This window comes from Phocoena phocoena, chromosome 20 (assembly GCF_963924675.1).
Source record: "Phocoena phocoena chromosome 20, mPhoPho1.1, whole genome shotgun sequence".
NCBI classification, from domain to species: domain Eukaryota; kingdom Metazoa; phylum Chordata; class Mammalia; order Artiodactyla; family Phocoenidae; genus Phocoena; species Phocoena phocoena.
This window is the reverse complement of record NC_089238.1, coordinates 47,199,932-47,215,833: the sequence shown is the minus strand read 5'-3', so window position 1 is coordinate 47,215,833 and position 15,902 is coordinate 47,199,932. Positions and strand designations below refer to the sequence as shown.

Here is a 15,902-nt window from a genome sequence, read left to right as displayed (position 1 = left end):
GTGAGGGCTCTGGGGACCAGCGGTCCTGCTCTGAGCTCTCACCATTCTGTGTGTGAACTTGAGTCTCATTTCCCCCATCTCTGTGAAGAAGGGAATAGGGCTGGGTATCTGCCGGCTCTCTCCACTCTGAGCTCCAGAGGGTGCCTCAGTGAAGGCAGCCATCCTCCCGCCCCGGCGAAGGCACAGAAGTGAAGATGCGAGCAGTTTTATTTGGGTTTTACACACATGGGGGCTGGGGCGGGGCAGAGGCTCAGTTGGCCTCCAGAACTTCGAGAACCCAGGGAATAAACTTGGTGACCCGGGTGTACACGCCTGGAGAGAACGGGCCACACCGGCCGCTGCCCCAGGACACGATGCCCACCAGGGTCCAGGCTCCATCCTTCTGGCAGACCAGGGGGCCACCAGAGTCGCCCTGCAGGAGGAGATAGGACTTGTGTTCAAGCCTGAAAGGGAGTACCAGGGCCCTGGTGTGCCCTGACCTGGCAAGTCCAGGGGTGCAGACAAAGCGCAAGTGGGGGCCCAGTGGTTGTGCACAAGAGACTCAGATCTGCTCAGACGGCAGCCCCAGCCCTGCCACCTACTCCTGGACGGCCTGGGGCAGGTGGCTTATCCTCTCAGCCTCCCCATCAGCTGTAAAACAGGCTGAAGCGTCCGGCTCGTGGGGTTGGTGTGAGATTAAATACGCCTGGGAAGCCCCACACCACACCTGGCCAGAGCCGGCCCTCACCAGGGGCATCTGGTCCAGCCCTTCACTGGGGCACTGGGCAGGGCATGAAGTTAGACAGGTCATGGCAGAGAGGAGTGGGCCTCCTGGCCTGGCCAGGGGAGGCACGGTCAGTGAGGGCGGGCAGGGTGGCGGAGCCAGGCCGTACCATGCAGGAGGAGACGCCGCTGGCGCCCGCACAGATCATCACGTCGGTGATCTTGCTGCCCCAGTACTTCCTGCAGTCGGCGTTGGACACGATGGGCAGGGTCGCCTGCTGCAGCTTGTCGGGGGTCTTGAGAGCTGGAAGGACAGAGGGCGTGGGGTCAGGGCCCCTCATGCCACCAGCCCGCCCCTGGGGAGAAGAGACCAGGGGCCGCCTGAGCCCCGCCCTCCCCCTGCAGGGTCCCAGTCTTCCTCCGTCGCGATGATCGTGGACACCGAGCTTCGAACCTTCCCTGACACCTTCAGGGAGTCTGGGACGCGGCTCCTCTGCGATTCCACACCAGGCAGCGGGGACTGTGCTTCCAGCAGCTGCTGCAACAGGTCCTGCCTCGGAGCCCCGTGCGCCCTGGGCCCTGGCGGCCACTGTGTGTGGGTGGAGGGGCCGTCCTTCCCCCCCAGGGAAGGGGATGCACGTCCTTCTGACCGGGGACACCGGAGGGGACCCCCGAGGGAGCACCTCCCTCCTGCTGCCCTTTCCCGGCTGCTTCTGTCCTGTTACGGGACCAGCCGGGGGCCGTGGCCGGGGCAGAAGAACTCAGGACACCGAGGAAGAACCTGCGGATGGAGCAGCGCTGGGGGGCAGTGGGGGGCACCTGGGCGCTCAGGCCCGAACCCGACCAGGACACTGGACTCCGGGCCCAGACTTCAGGGGCTTTGGATGCACCGCCCTCCTCAGTCTGGAGGGAAATCCGGGCTGTCCCTCTCCTTGCAGGTGAGAGGGGGCGAGACTTGCTGGTACTTAGGTGTTTCTTCAGAAACTGTTTACGTATATATTATTAACCCTCATTTTTATTCATGTTTGGTAGGGTTTTCATTAAGAGGGTTTTAAGTAAAGAAATGGAAGATTTATTGACTGTTGCAATTTATGATTGTGTTTGGAATTTAGACCAAAAAACAGAATGAGTCTCACTCCTGAAAAGTCCTCAGGGCACTCACCGTTGTACCGGGTCTTGCCCCAGCCCGTGGTGGTGCACAGGGAGCCCGCAGGGAAGCTGGCGTTGGCGCTGGGCAGGCACACGGCGGACACGGTCCTGGAGAGGCTCACGGGCGTGGCCAGCTTCAGCAGGGCGATGTCATTTTGGACCGTGCGCAGGTCCCACAGGGGGTGTTCCAAGACCTGTGTGGAAAGGGTGGGGGCTCGGTGGGCCACAGAGGGAGGACTTGGGAGATTTTAGGGACACACAGACCTGCAGACTGGGAGGGGCAGGTGGTGCTAAAGGGGCAGAGTGTTGAAAAGGGAACCCAGATGAGGCTGAACAGACCAAATCTCTGGGGTGCTGGGGAGATGGCATGTGACGTTATTTTGCGGTTTTCTACAATGAGCAAAGCTTATAATCAGAAACAACATTCAGTGTTTGTAAAGGAGCTTTATTATGTGGGAAAGAGAAGAAAGCTCAGACTGGAGGGGTGCCAGTGGGGTGAGGCCTGAGCCGCCGGCCGGGGTCGTCTGCCCACTCCCCCCCTGCCCTCCTTTTCCTTTGTGCCTCAGGGGCCCACCTCCTGGCTGCCCGCCCGGCCGTCTGTACCTCAGCGATCCTCAGCACCTGGACAGCCTCCTCCTCGGAGCTGTGATCAGATACCCCGGCCACCACGAGGTGACTCTTCCTGGAGAGAAAGGAGGTGGCAGACGGAGCTCAGGCTCACGGCCACCTCCTCAGAGGAGCGCCCGGAGAGCGTGCCAGGCAGGGTGAGCCCCGGCTGGGCCACTGAATCGCGTGGTGACCTTGGAGCCTCAGTTTCCCCATCTGTACAGTGAAGGCAGAGGCGCAGGCCAGCTGCCCCGGACCAAGCTGGGGTCTGGGGAGGTGGGGCGCTAGGGCTGGGGTTTTCTGCTGACTGGCTGTGCCTGCAGCCTGGGGACAGAGCAGCTTCTGCCAGACTCTTTCCCACTCGCTGGCAGCGCCTGGTTGGGGTTAGGGGCGAGTGAAGGTGGTCTCTTCAGGCAGGTGAGGTGGGGGCCCCTCCTGCCCCAGCCCAGGCCTCACCTGACCCCGCAGTGGGCGGCGGTGACCACCCAGTCCGCACTGATGAGGGAGCCCCCACAGAAGTGGAAGCCGGAGCTAGTCTGCGGAGACGGGGGGAGGGAGAGTCAGCCTTGCCTCTCCTGCCTGAGCCCTCCCTGTCTAACCTGCCCCTCCCCAGACTCCCCCTCACCTGCAGGGACACCTGCCAGGGCCAGGAACCGGGGACAGCGTCCTCCCCGTTGACGATCCTGGACAGGCCGCTCAGCACAGGGTCGATGGTGGGGACTCCGCAGCCTGAGGGACAAGGACAGTGGCTGGTCAGTGGGTGGTGCCCCAAGGGGGTCAGGCGAAGACTCAGCACTTCCAGGCCTCTGTGGCACCCTGGCACTCAGAGTTTTGTCCGCTGCAAGGAATTCAGCCCTCCACCAGTCCAGCTGACAGCTGCCCTTAGAAGGCGCCCTTGTGGACGGTCCCCGAGGCTGAGGGTATCTGGAGTCGGGGCCCAGGCTCCCCAGCCTGCTCTGTGCCCTGAGGGGAGTGTCCATGCCACTGTGAGCCCAGGATTCTGTCCTGGGGGCTCTCATGGCCTCTGAGTCTGCAGGGGGAGCAGGTTTGGGTGAGGTTGTTAGCCCAGTTGGGGTGGCACACACGCAGGAGGCTGTCCAGATCCAGAGGGTGGAGGTGCAGGGCAAGATGGATGGACCTGAGGGACGTTCTCGAGGCAGCATTCACACAGCTTGGTGGCACATTTGGAGGGTGGAGGAGCCCAGACCACCCCAGCTTCTGAGTGAATGGAGCAGACCAAATTAGGCAGGGCCCACGGGACCTCCAGGCAGTGGAGGGGGCTCCAGGAGCGCCCAGTGGAGGAGTGGGGGGCTGGGCAGAGCAGCCCAAGGAGGCTCAGGGGGCAGCTGGAGGGGCAGGTGGCAGGGGTGTTAGAGGTACGAGGACTAGGGCCCTCCTGTTCCCTGCCTCTGGGTGGGGGGTCGGGGCGGGCGAGGCTCGGCCTGGGGCTGCCGGGCCTGCCTGAGCCTCGCACTTACCGAAGCTGCTGCCAAAGAGGAAGAAGCCAAGGACAACCCAGAGAAGGGCCATGGTACGTGACTCAGCAGGTGAGATGGGGTCTGCCCGAGGGACCGCCCAATATATTCCCTCAAGCCACCAATCCTAGCCTGCCTCGCCATCCCCTCCTTATCATGAGACCTTGGGCTGAGAGGCACCTGGCTCCAGCGCGGGCCTGAGCCCTTGGGGGCCACTCCTGGGAAGGTTTCCTGGAATCACAGGTGTGTGGGCAGGCCCTGGGCACACAGAGCTGGGGGCAGATGGTGAGGACCCCGAAGTTGGAGGTGGAAGCATGAGGTGAGAGGTGGGGGTCACGGTCCCCCTTTATCTGCCTGTGCCCCTCCTGGCCACTCTTGGGAGGTGGACTAAGGAGGGGCCCTCCTGGACACCCCCGGACACCTGGTTCAGTGAAGGTCCAAATTCAGGAGCAGAGTGGACTCTCAGAAGCCCCCAAAACAGGTCACAGACACCATCAGCATGTCTGCCACTGGTTTATTGGGGCTTTGTGGAAACAAGGTCAGCAGGGAGGCCAGGGTGAAGCCTGGTCATCAGTTGGCGGCCAGGATCTGCTGCACCCAGGGGATGAGTGCAGTGACGCGGGCGTACACGCCGGGGCTGGAGGTGGAGCAGGTGCCGCTGCCCCAGGACACGATGCCCACCAGGGTCCAGGCTCCGTCCTGCTGGCAGACCAGGGGGCCACCAGAGTCGCCCTGCAGGACAGGGAGGATGGGGCTTGGCTCTGGCAGGCCAGGTGGCCTGGCCCAGAGGCCACTGAACGTTGTTCCCAGAGCCCATTCCCAGGCCTGATAGCCAGTAGAAGCTCAGAACATGCATATGAGAAGGATTATGAAAGAAACTTCAGCAGCTCCTGTGGTCTGTGTCCCTGGAAGTCTGGGCTACCCCCTGGGGTGGGGTCCTATAACGGAGGCTCAATAGAGCAGGTTTCATTGATAGGAGGAAAGCATGGGTGGTGCTGGCCGTGGGGCTACTGTGAGGGAGGAAGGGCTGCCAGACCCCTCTGGAGCCCTTTTGGGCCACCATGCTCTGCTGCCCAGGCTGTGCACTGCACAATTCCAGGAGGTGCCATTACTCAGACTTTGATATTAGTGGAATCTTGCAATATGGCAGCTCTGAGACCAGAGCCCCTTGCTCTGGTACCTCTCTGCTGAGGTCACTGATGACCTTCCAGGAGCCCTATCTTCCCAACTACTCAGGCAGGAATGCCCAGGGAGAGAGTGGCAGGCCCTAGAAAGAGGTCTGCCTGCTACTTCCATTTCTTCTCTCTTTGCCCAAGCCCTTGGCCTGGGCTTTGGCCTGAACCCACCCCAGGCTGGGAGGGAAGGGAGCCTAGGAGGCCATACCATGCAGGAGGACACGCCGCTGGCGCCGGCGCAGACCATGCTCTTGGTGATCTTGCTGCCCCAGTATTTCTTGCAGTCGGTGTTGGACAGGAGGGGCAGAGTCGCCTGCTGCAGCCTGTCGGGGGTGTTGGCATCTGGAAGGGCAGGGTGGGTGGTTAGTGACTGCTGCCCCTACCTCCCACCTGGCCAGCCAGTGGTCTCTCATCACTCACTGGTGTGTTTGGTCAGGCCCCAGCCAGTCGTGGCGCACAGCGTCCCAGCGGGGAAGTCATCGTTGGCGCTGGGCAGGCACACGGCGGACACGGTCTTGGAGAAGCGCGCGGGCGTGGCCAACTTCAGCAGGGTGATGTCGTTGCTGTTGGTGAACGGGTTGTACCTGGGGTTCTTGAAAACCTGTGGGGCAGGGCCAGACAGCTGCCTTTGGGGTCTGGGAAGAAGCCGACCGGGGCAGAACCTGGCACCAGGCTACCCCTCACGGCCTCAGTGCTCCTCCGTGGACAATGGCCTATTCAACCCGGCAGCTCCTTCCATGGCCCCAGGAGCCCGAGGCCCAAGGTGCAGACCTTCCCCTCATGGAGCCTTGCATACCCTGCTTTCTGCTTCGCCCCATTATGATATGATGGGGTATTGGGGTGACTGGGAGGAGCTGGGGCCCTGGGGGTTAGCTTGGGCTACACTCCCGAGGGTCCACCCTGCCTGGGGTCACACCTGGACCCTGGGGGCTGCCATACCTTGGCAATCTTCAACACCTGGATGTCCTCGGCATCTGAGCCCTGGTCAAACTCCCCGGCCACGACCAGATGGGATCTTCTGGAGAGGGCCAGAGAAAGGAGTGGTTCCTGCCGTGAGGGGGGCATTTGGGATACAGGGTGCTTATGTGTGTGAGTACACGCGTGTGCAGGCGTAATGCGCACGCGTGTCTTTGTGCGTCTGCACACACGGCTGTGGTGTCGATCAGAGATGGAAGCTCAGAATCTCAACTGGGCCTACAGCCCACCATGTGTTTTCCCAGGGACCCCTAGGTCACTGGAAGGACCTGGGTTTGCTACACACTTCCAAATAAGAAACTGGGAAATGAAGGCGTTAAAGGGCAAGTCCTCAGTGCTGGACGAAACCACCCCAAGGGGTTTCTTGGGGACCCCGGGCTCTCACCTGACACTGCAGTGGGCGGCGGTGACCACCCAGTCCTCGCTGATGAGGGAGCCCCCGCAGAAGTGGAAGCCGGTGCTGTCCTAGAGGAAGATCGGAGGGTTAGCCCCGCCCGGGCACCAGCAAAACCAATCTGGGCAGCAGCCCCCAGCTGGGCTGATATCCCAGTGCGTCCCCCTACTCGTGTGCAGAATCCTCCCTCACCTGCAGGGACACCTGCCAGGGCCAGGAGCCGGGGACAGCCTCCTCCCCGTTGACGATCCTGGACAGGCCGCTCAGCACAGGGTCGATGGCAGGGACCCCACAGCCTGAGGGTGGAAGTATGGAGTGAGGGGTGGAGGCCAAGGTCCCACCCAGGACTCACCGCCCCAGGAATACTCCGGGGACAATTCAGGCTGACATGTGCTCCAGCCCAGACAAGCCCAACAGGCTGAGCTTGAGGTGGTGGCAGGGCCAAAGCCTGGGCTGGGAGGCCCTATCACTGCCTACCTTAACCACTCTGAGTCTCAGTTTTCCCACCAGCAAAATGGGGATCTTACAGTTGGCTAACCTCACAGAGTTGGTATAATAAGGATGAAAGATGCTTTGCCTTAGTAGACAAAGCAGGCAAAGCAGGAACTCGCTCAGTTCCTGGCACACAGTGAACAAAAGAGGAAAAGTTTAAAAGGGCTGGTTCAAGGGCATGAAAGGGCTGATGGGGGCCAAGCCACGCTTGCTCATCATCTGAGCCTGCTTGGGAGCCACCAACTATTCACAGAGCTTTCTGTCCCTCTGGAATTGCTGCCCCTACTTGCACACGATGCGAGGCCCCAGGAAGGTCCACCTCCACCCCGGGGGCCTCACACTGGCTGGTCTGGTCCAGTCCTCCCAGCATCCTCATTGTAGAGATGGAGCTGGTGAGGCTCAGAGAGGGAGAAAGACTCGCTCGGGCTCACACCACCACACACAACTGAACTGGGAGCGGGGACCCCGCTGCTCCTTGCTGGCCTTGGGGTTGGTGGGGCCAGCACCCCTTCCAGCAGTTGGTGGAAGGGTAGACAGCCTTCCCGGCCTCTGCCTGCCCTGGTGCTCACCAAAGGCCGTGCCCAGGAGGGCGCAGCAGGAGAGAAGCCAGAGGAAGGTCATGGTGCCGCAGTCAGGGAAGTGTAGGACGCCTGCCTGGAGGGCTCCCCATTATATCCCTGTGCACCAGGCTGTTATCTGAAGACCTTGAAGTGATAATCCCTTTCCTGGGCATGTGTCCCAGTGGGCAGGATATGCTAGAGCAGGGCTGGCATCAGGGCCTGGGATGGCAGCAGCTGGGGCCAGGATCTAGGGCAAAGTTGGGGCCAAACAAGGCGGCCCTGCACCCACAGCTAAGGGGAAGGGGACATTCAGGTTTCCTCCTCCAGGTCCTACCTCTAGAGGGGCCCTGTGGGCAGCAGCCAGGCCTGGGCTGGATTTGAGCCCCAGCCAAGTCTCTCATGGTCTGGAGGACCTTGGACAAGTAATTTAGTTGGTCTGCAGTTGTTCAAAACCCCATGGGCAGTGTGGTCAAGTAGGGGGAGGGGCAGGGACCAAAGCATGGTGAGGGCACAGGTGACCAGTGGGCTGAGGGTGCTCCCCTAGTCTTAGGATGGCCAAGAAGGCTCAGTGGCTCAGTTCAATATCAGGGGCAGTCACGTGGGCTGGTTCAGAGGGCAAGCCGCCCACTGCCCGTTCTCGCAGAGTCAGGCCCCTCCACCCAGGCATCCTGCCCTTGGAATTGAGTACATGGCATTCAGGTGCAGGACTGGGCCCAGGGCCAGCCAGGGGGCCTCTGCTATCATCCCAGCAAGAGCTTCTGGAGGCTACACCAGGCGGGAAAGCAGGGGGCAAGGAGGCCTGTTTCGGGTGGGCAGCAGGGCCCTTTCCCAGCAACTGGGAAACTGGGGAGGGAGAAGTTTGAAGGTGAGGCTGCCAGGCACAGGGCAAGTACCCCAAAACACATAGGTAAAACGATATCTTACAGCTATTTTTTTTTTTTTTTTTTGCGGTATGTGGGCCTTTCACTGCTGTGGCCTCTCCTGTTGCGGAGCACAGGCTCCAGACACGCAGGCCCAGCGGCCATGGCTCACGGGCCCAGACACTCCGCGGCATGTGGAATCCTCCCAGACTGGGGCACGAACCCGTGTCCCCTGCATCGGCAGGCGGACTCTCAACCACTGCGCCACCAGGGAAGCCCACTTATGGCTATTTTTAATTTCCATTGCATTGATGATCATTGTGTGGTGGGTCACAGGTTTCAGCACAAAACAGCTGTGGGGCCTTGGGCAAGTTACCCTCTCTGATCCCATTTCTAAATATGTAAAATGGGGATCCTTAGAGCAAGGGTCCCGCTTTATGAAAGGGCACAGTCCATACTGAGTGTGCTGGGACCAGGCCTAACACAGTCCATGCTGGTCAGACCTGGTACTTCTCCTTCTTGACTTGCCTGTGGGGTCCCTTTGTGCGTTCTAGAAGACTGCCAATAACAGGGAGGGATGGCCACAGTGCATTAGGTGGGAAAGCAGGGCCCGAAACAGGATGCAGAGTGTGGCGCCATCTGTGTGAAACCCACCACTTGTGCAATTCCATCCATCCCATCAACCAGCGCTTACCAGGCCCCTGCTGGAACAGAACAAACGAAAGAAAGAAACACAAATTCCTGACTTACAAGCTTAGGTGGGAAAGGGGTGGGGAGTTTATGGAAAAGAGTTAAAAAAAAAAAAAAAGTAAAATATACATTACTACCAGCTAAGGAGTTATCATTATCATTGTTATTATTAATACCGAGGCAGGAGGGCCTCACTCCGAAGGGGACATTGAGTTGCTACCCAAGAGTTCGCCAAGCTATCTGGGTGGAGACAGTGTCCAGGGAGAGGGAACAGGGAGGGCAAAGGCCTGGTGGAGGGAGCCTGGGTGGCACCAAGAGCCGAGAGGACACGAGGCAGGGCGGAGAGGCCAAGGGTCCGAGGGTGGGCCCTGGTGAAGGTACAGGGCTGTCCCGAGTGTCTGCCAAGATGCGAGGTGGCAGCCGCCGGGCCTGAGTGGGGGAGGGGCGTGGCCGGTGAGGGAGGGCACGCGGCGGCTCGAACCCACCCGTGGCTGTGGCCTTGGGAGCCGACAGCTGTCCCGAGTCCTGCCCGCCCAGCGCCCCCTGCTCACGGTTGCCAGAGACCTGGGAACTCGCGCAGCTGCGGGTGGGGGCGGGGAAGGCGGCCCCCGCAGGTGCTAGACTCCTGCTGGGGGCGGGGCCAAAGCTGACTGCGGCCGGGCGCGCAGACCTCCACCCGCCCCGCCCCCTCGCCTGGCGTTTCGACCAGAGAGACTGCGCACTCCGCAGAACGCCCGACCCCGAGGAAGAACGCTTAAGCTCAGAGTGTTAGGTGCCCCCCATTCTCCAAAACGCCGGGCCCTGAACTTCCTGCCTCTGGGCCTTTGCCCGCTCTGTTCGCTCCCTTTAGAAAGTCCACCGCCCTTCCGGCCCCGGCCCTGGCCGTGAGCGCCTCCTTGTAGGCAGCAGTTCAGCCTTGGCTGTGGCTGACCAGCGGCAGAGCCGGCATCAATCAGAGGCCATGGATGAGTCGATAGATCCCTGGACCCAGAAGTTGTTTAGCCAATCAAGTTTACAGTAAAGAGCATTTTCCTGGGTTCACTTTGTCGCTGATACTTTTCTCTCCCATCCTCGGGTTTGGAACCCTGCCTCATCTCTAGACGCCTGGAGCCCAGCCATCTCTACTCATGCAAACTCCCAGAGAGAAGGTACAGCCTTGTTCGCGGGTTGTCTGCCACGTCAGAAAACCTTCACTCTGCACCTGTTACCTCGTTGCAGGTATGTGGCGTCTAGTGTGTTTAATGGGCAGTGCTGAAATCAGCCCACGAACAGGTGTAAATCAAAGAAAGTCACTCAGGAGATGACCCAATACACGGGGACCCTCATGGGGTCGGCTCTCTCCCAGGAAGCCTGGGTTTGGGGAAAGAGCTTTGCTTGGAGTAGGGGGCCCTAATCCAATCCCTGCCCAGCCACCTCCTGGGATTTGGCCTTGGGAGTGGTGGTGTGTCAGGGTTCCAGGTCCTGACTGGGTGGCGGGGCAGTGCGCATGCGTCCCTCCAGGACCCGCATCTCTGAGACTGTGCCATCTTCTTCGAGGCAGGAACTCAGAAGTCAGTTTTCTTAGATGAAGGAGCTACTACTCCTCTTGAAGTCGTGCCACTGAGGGGGTCAAATCCCAACCCTCTGTTTTACTAAAAATAAGATATATTGAAAGTATAATTTACACATGGTGAAATGCACAGATCTTAGTGAAGAGATGGATAAATTTTGACATATACATACCATAGTGTAACAAACGCCACAACCACGATATAAAGTATCATCACCCCCACCATACAGTATGCTGTCTTTGTGTCTGGATTCTTTCACTCCACCAAATGGCTTTGCGATTCACTTGTGTTCCTGCGTGTATCAGCAGTGTGTTCCTTCTTATTGCTGAGTGGTGTTTCACTTCATAAGCACACCACACTTTGTGCACCCATTCTCCGGCTAGGACATTTGGGCTGTTACCCCTCCCCCACCGCACTCCCTTTTTGCTTCTTGTAATGAAGTGATTCTCAGCCCTAAACATAGGCAGGCAAGAAATGTAGGTTTCTTTATTTTTCTATTAGAGAATGAAATTTGAATTTCGATCCTTTATTCTGCCAGGAGTCTCAGTGGAGAGTCTAACAAAGAGACTGTTTCTAAAGGTGTGGCCAGGGCTTAGGGAAACCATAAGGAGGTGCAGGTCAGCTTAGGGCTAGGGTCAGTGGGCCTGGAAACGCAAGAGTGGTTACCTGGCCCCTGGGGAGGGCGATATGCAAGGGGGAGGCCGCCAACAGGAGCTTGGCCTTTGTGGAAATCAATGAAGACCACCCAAATGAGAACGAGTAGAGGCTGTTCATTCGGAGCTTGCTATAGCCTGGGAGTCAGGCAGCATCACTTGTAGCATCACTTTTCCATTCCCACCAGTAATGTATGAGAATTCCAATTTCTCCACAACCTTGCCAAAACTTATTTTCCATTTAAAAAATTATAGGTGTGAAGGGATACCTCACTGTTTTTTTTTTCAATTTTCAAAATTGTGCTAAAATACATATAATATAAAATTTACCATCTTAATCATTGTAAGTGGACAGCTCGGAATGTACTAAGTGCATTCATATTGTCGTGCAACCATCACCGCCATCCATCTCCAGAACTCTTTTTTAATTGAAGTGCAGTTGAGGTACAATATTGTATGTTACAGGTGTACAATATAGTGAGTCACAATTTTTAAAGGTTATGCTCCATTTATAGTTATTGTAAAATATTGGTTGTATTTCTCATGTTGTACAATGTGTCCTTGTAGCTTTTTTGTTTTTTCTTCCCCCCGACCTCCCTGCCACGGCATGGGGGGAGGGTCTTAGTTCCCCTGACCAAGGATTGAACCTGTGCCCCCTGCAGTGGGAGCGAGGAGTCTTAACCACTGGACCAGCAGGGAAATCCCCCATGGAACTTATTTTATACATAATAGTTTGTACCTCTTAATCCTCTACCCCTATATTGCCCCTCCCCCCAGAACTCTTCTCATCTTGCAAAACTGAAACTCTATATCCGTTAATCTATAACTCTCCTACCCCCAGCCCCAGGCAACTAGCATTGATTTGACTATCCTCAGTACCTGGTATAAGTGGAACCATTCAGTATTTGTCTTTTTGTGATTAGCTTATTTCACTTGGCATAATGTCCTCCAGGTTCATCCATGATGTAGCATATGTCAGAATTTTCTTTCTTTTTGGGTCTGAATAATACCCCATTGTTTATATATATATTGTTCATATATACCACATTTGGTTTATTCATTCATTGGTCAATGGATACTTGGGTTGCTTCCTTGTTTTAGCTACTGTAAATAATACTGCTATAAATATGGGTGTACAAATATCTTTTTGTAATATTTATTTAATTTTTTAAGTGAAGTAGACTTGATTTACAATGTTGTGTTAATGTTGCTGTACAGCAAAGCGACTCAGTTATACACATATGTACATTCTTTTTTAAAAATTAATGAATTAATTAATTTATGGCCGCGTTGGGTCTTCGTTGCTGCACACGGGCTTTCTCTAGTTGTGGCGAGCTGTGGCTGCTCTTCGTTGCAGTGCACGGGCTTCTCATTGTGGTGGCTTCTCTTGTTGTGGAGCTCGGGCTCTAGGCACGCGGGCCTCAGTCGTTGCGGCATGCGGGCTCAGTAGCTGTGGCTCGTGGGGTCTAGAGCGCAGGCTCAGTAGTTGTGGCGCACGGGCTTAGTTGCTGTGTGGCATGTGGGATCTTCCCGGACCAGGGCTCAAACCCACGTCCCCTGCACTGGCAGGTGGATTCTTAACCACTGTGCCACCAGGGAAATCCCTATACATTCTGTTTTTATATTCTTTCCATTATGGTTTATCCCAGGATATTGAATATAGTTCCCTGTGTTATACAGTAGGACCTTGTTGTTTATCCATTCTATATGTAATAGTTTGAATTTACTAACCCCAAACTCCCACTCCATCCCTCCCCCATCCCCTCCCCCTCGGCAACCACAGGTCTGTTCTCTATGTCTGTGAGTCTGCTTCTCTTTTGTAGATAGGTTCATTTGTGGCATATTTTAGATTCCACGTATAAGTGATAGCATATGGTAGTTATTTGTCTTTCTCTTTCTGACTTATTTCACTTAGTATGGTAATCTCTAGCTGCATCCATGTTACTGCAAATGGAATTTTTTATGGCTGAGCAATATTCCATTGTATATATGTACCACATCTTCTTTATCCATTCATCTGTCTTTGGACACTTAGGTTGTTTCCATGTCTTGGCTATCGTGAATAGTGCTGCTATAAACACAGAGGTGCATATATCGTTTTGAATTATAGTTTTGTCCGGATATATGCCCAGGAGTTGGATTGCTGGATCATATGGAAATTCTATTTTTAGTTTTCTGAGGAGCCTCCATACTGTTCTCCATAGTGGCTGCACCAGTTTACATTCCCACCAGCAGTGTAGGAGGGTTCCCTTTTCTCTACACCCTCTCCAGCATTTGTCATTTGTAGACTTTTTAATGATGGCCATTCTGACCAGTGTGAGGTGGTACCTCTTGTAGTTTTGATTTGCATTTCTCTAATAATTATCGATGTTGTGCATCTTTTTTTTTTTTATTGGCGGTACGCGCGGGCCTCTCACTGTTGTGGCCTCTCCCGTTGCGGAGCACAGGCTCCGGACGCGCAGGCTCAGCGGCCATGGCTCACGGGCCCAGCCGCTCTGTGGCATGTGGGATCTTCCCGGACCGGGGCACGAACCCGTGTCCCCTGCATCGGCAGGCGGACTCTCAACCACTGTGCCACCAGGGAAGCCCTATTTTGAATTTTTTGAGGAATTACCATATTGTTTTCCAAAGTGGCTGCACCATTTTACATTCTCATCAACAGTGCACAAGGGTTCCAATATCTCCACATTCTCTCCAATTCTTATTAATTTGTTTTCTTTTTCTTTTTTGTTGTTTATATTAACCATCCTGATGAGTGTGAATTGATACCGCGCTGTGGTTTTGATTTGCATTTCCCTAAAGACTGGTGATTTTGATCACTTTTTTATGTGCTCATTGGCCATCTGTATGACTCCTCAATATTTATAATCACCACTGATGCTGTAGGAACTTAGTGCCCCAGCCACATGACCGCCAGGGCCTGTTTCCACCTGCACTTCAGCCTCTGCCGCCTCCCATGTTAATTTGAGTAATTGTGATGCCACCGCGTGCCATGGGCCACCGGGTCTCATCTTCCCCGGCAAAGTTGTCCATGGACCACTCCAGTGTGTGAGCTAACTAATCCCAGAATCCTGTGTTCAGTGGTCCTGGGGCCACAGTTACTGTATCAGTCATGGTCGTGCCTGAGAAAAGGTGGCACGTTCAAACTGGGTTATTTGAGGAAAGTTTGAATAAAGGGAATTTTTACAAAGGTGTGGGCAGGGTTTAGGGAACCAACAAAGGATGGTGAGGTGCACAGGGTTCTAGCAACAATGGGGACACACCTAGAGCTGAAGGGACACAGCGGGAGTAGTTGTGGAACCCAGCAAGGGTGGCGGTGCAGACAGGGCCACCTGAAAGGAGCTGAGCCGTCCGTGGCCTCTGCAGAGGAAGACAGCCAGCCCACAGCAGCCTCCCAGGGAGGGAACCCAGAGAATAAATACCCGACTTCTCTCTCCTCCCCCATCTCTGGCTCTGACCCCAACAGGAAGCCTGAGAGCCTGGAAGCTGTTCTGCAGTCTTGTCCCTGAGGGTCAGTCTTGCTGTAGGCCAGCAAGGTGGAGAAGGATGGAGAGTGGATCTGAAGGGGAAAACGGAAGACATCCACAACCATTCTTACAGCTATTCTGTATCACTTCAGATGCTGTTAGTAATAAAGCAGGTGGCTAACAGTGGCTAAACAACAGTGGTTTGCTTTTCTCACACAGCAGGGATCTGGAAGTGTGCAGTTGTAGGCTTTTCGCTCAGCAGTGGGCGATGGTGTGGTTCTGGTCAGGGTCTTTCTTCTCTGGTCTCAAGATGGCGGCCAAGGAGCCAAACCCCGCCTCCCCTCAGGACTTAGCCAAAGTGCAGGAGGAGAAGGGCTGGGTTTCTCCTCACCTCTTTGCCTCCACGGGATTATGTTCATCAGAGCTCTCCCCCCTGCCTCCCCCAGAGCTGGGGTGGCGTGACCCTCCAGGGGAACCCTCCACGGGGACAAGAAGGGGGAGATGGCTCTAGGTGAGTGGCAAAGGCTGTCCCTCCTTGTGACGGGACGGTCACCCTGCTCCCAGGGAGTACTCACCTCGTGGTCTGGTTTGAACGAGGGGATGGGTGGGGCAAAAAGGGATCCTTCAAGGTAAGAAACACACCAGCAAATGTGCACAAATCTCTGTGGGCCAGGGAAACGCTCCCTCCCCTGTGACATACCCTCCAAGGCCATATCCCTCCTGTACTCTGCTCGCCAAGAGTTTACTTTCCCAACAGACCTCAAGAGCCAGTGGCCTCAGGCTGCTTCCGTTTCCTGCTCTGGAAAAGTCCTCGAGGCGAGGAAAATACAAATGTCTTTTCTACCTGCTTGGAATGAGTGAAGGAAAAACAAAACGAAACAGCAAATGTTCATATTTACATAAATTACCTTGGCCTGGAATTCAATATGGATTCCTTATGCTCAAAGCCAGGGCTGACATCCCTGGCCTGAACCCAGTCTGTTAAAATATCACAAAGCTTCAGACCCGGTTACCAAGCAGCTGCTGGCCCCAGTCTGTTTGCCCCCTCAAATTTGGCTGTCTCCGCCCTCCCCCAAGAGAACAGGGTTCGGGGCCTCTGCGGGCCAGTCCCTGCCGAAGACACTGTTCTCCCTGGTCAGAGCTTCTGCTCAACA

The 15,902-nt window shown here is 56.0% G+C and overlaps 2 protein-coding genes across 2 annotated transcripts; both read right to left on the bottom strand.

Annotated features, from left to right (window-relative positions):
- Positions 1-250: 250 nt before the first annotated feature.
- LOC136140328 (chymotrypsinogen B-like) lies at positions 251-3,987 on the bottom strand. The gene is made up of 7 exons (XM_065898398.1): positions 3,936-3,987; positions 3,083-3,186; positions 2,914-2,993; positions 2,455-2,533; positions 1,865-2,045; positions 873-1,006; positions 251-412 (listed from the first exon to the last, which is right to left on the bottom strand). The coding sequence occupies exons 1-7, from the start codon at positions 3,985-3,987 to the stop codon at positions 251-253; spliced, it is 792 nt and encodes a 263-aa protein (XP_065754470.1).
- A 515-nt stretch (positions 3,988-4,502) lies between these two features.
- Positions 4,503-7,589, bottom strand: LOC136140538 (chymotrypsinogen 2). The gene is made up of 7 exons (XM_065898684.1): positions 7,538-7,589; positions 6,669-6,772; positions 6,468-6,547; positions 6,047-6,125; positions 5,528-5,708; positions 5,316-5,449; positions 4,503-4,664 (listed from the first exon to the last, which is right to left on the bottom strand). Exons 1-7 carry the CDS (start codon positions 7,587-7,589, stop codon positions 4,503-4,505), a joined length of 792 nt encoding a protein of 263 aa, XP_065754756.1.
- Positions 7,590-15,902: the final 8,313 nt, after the last annotated feature.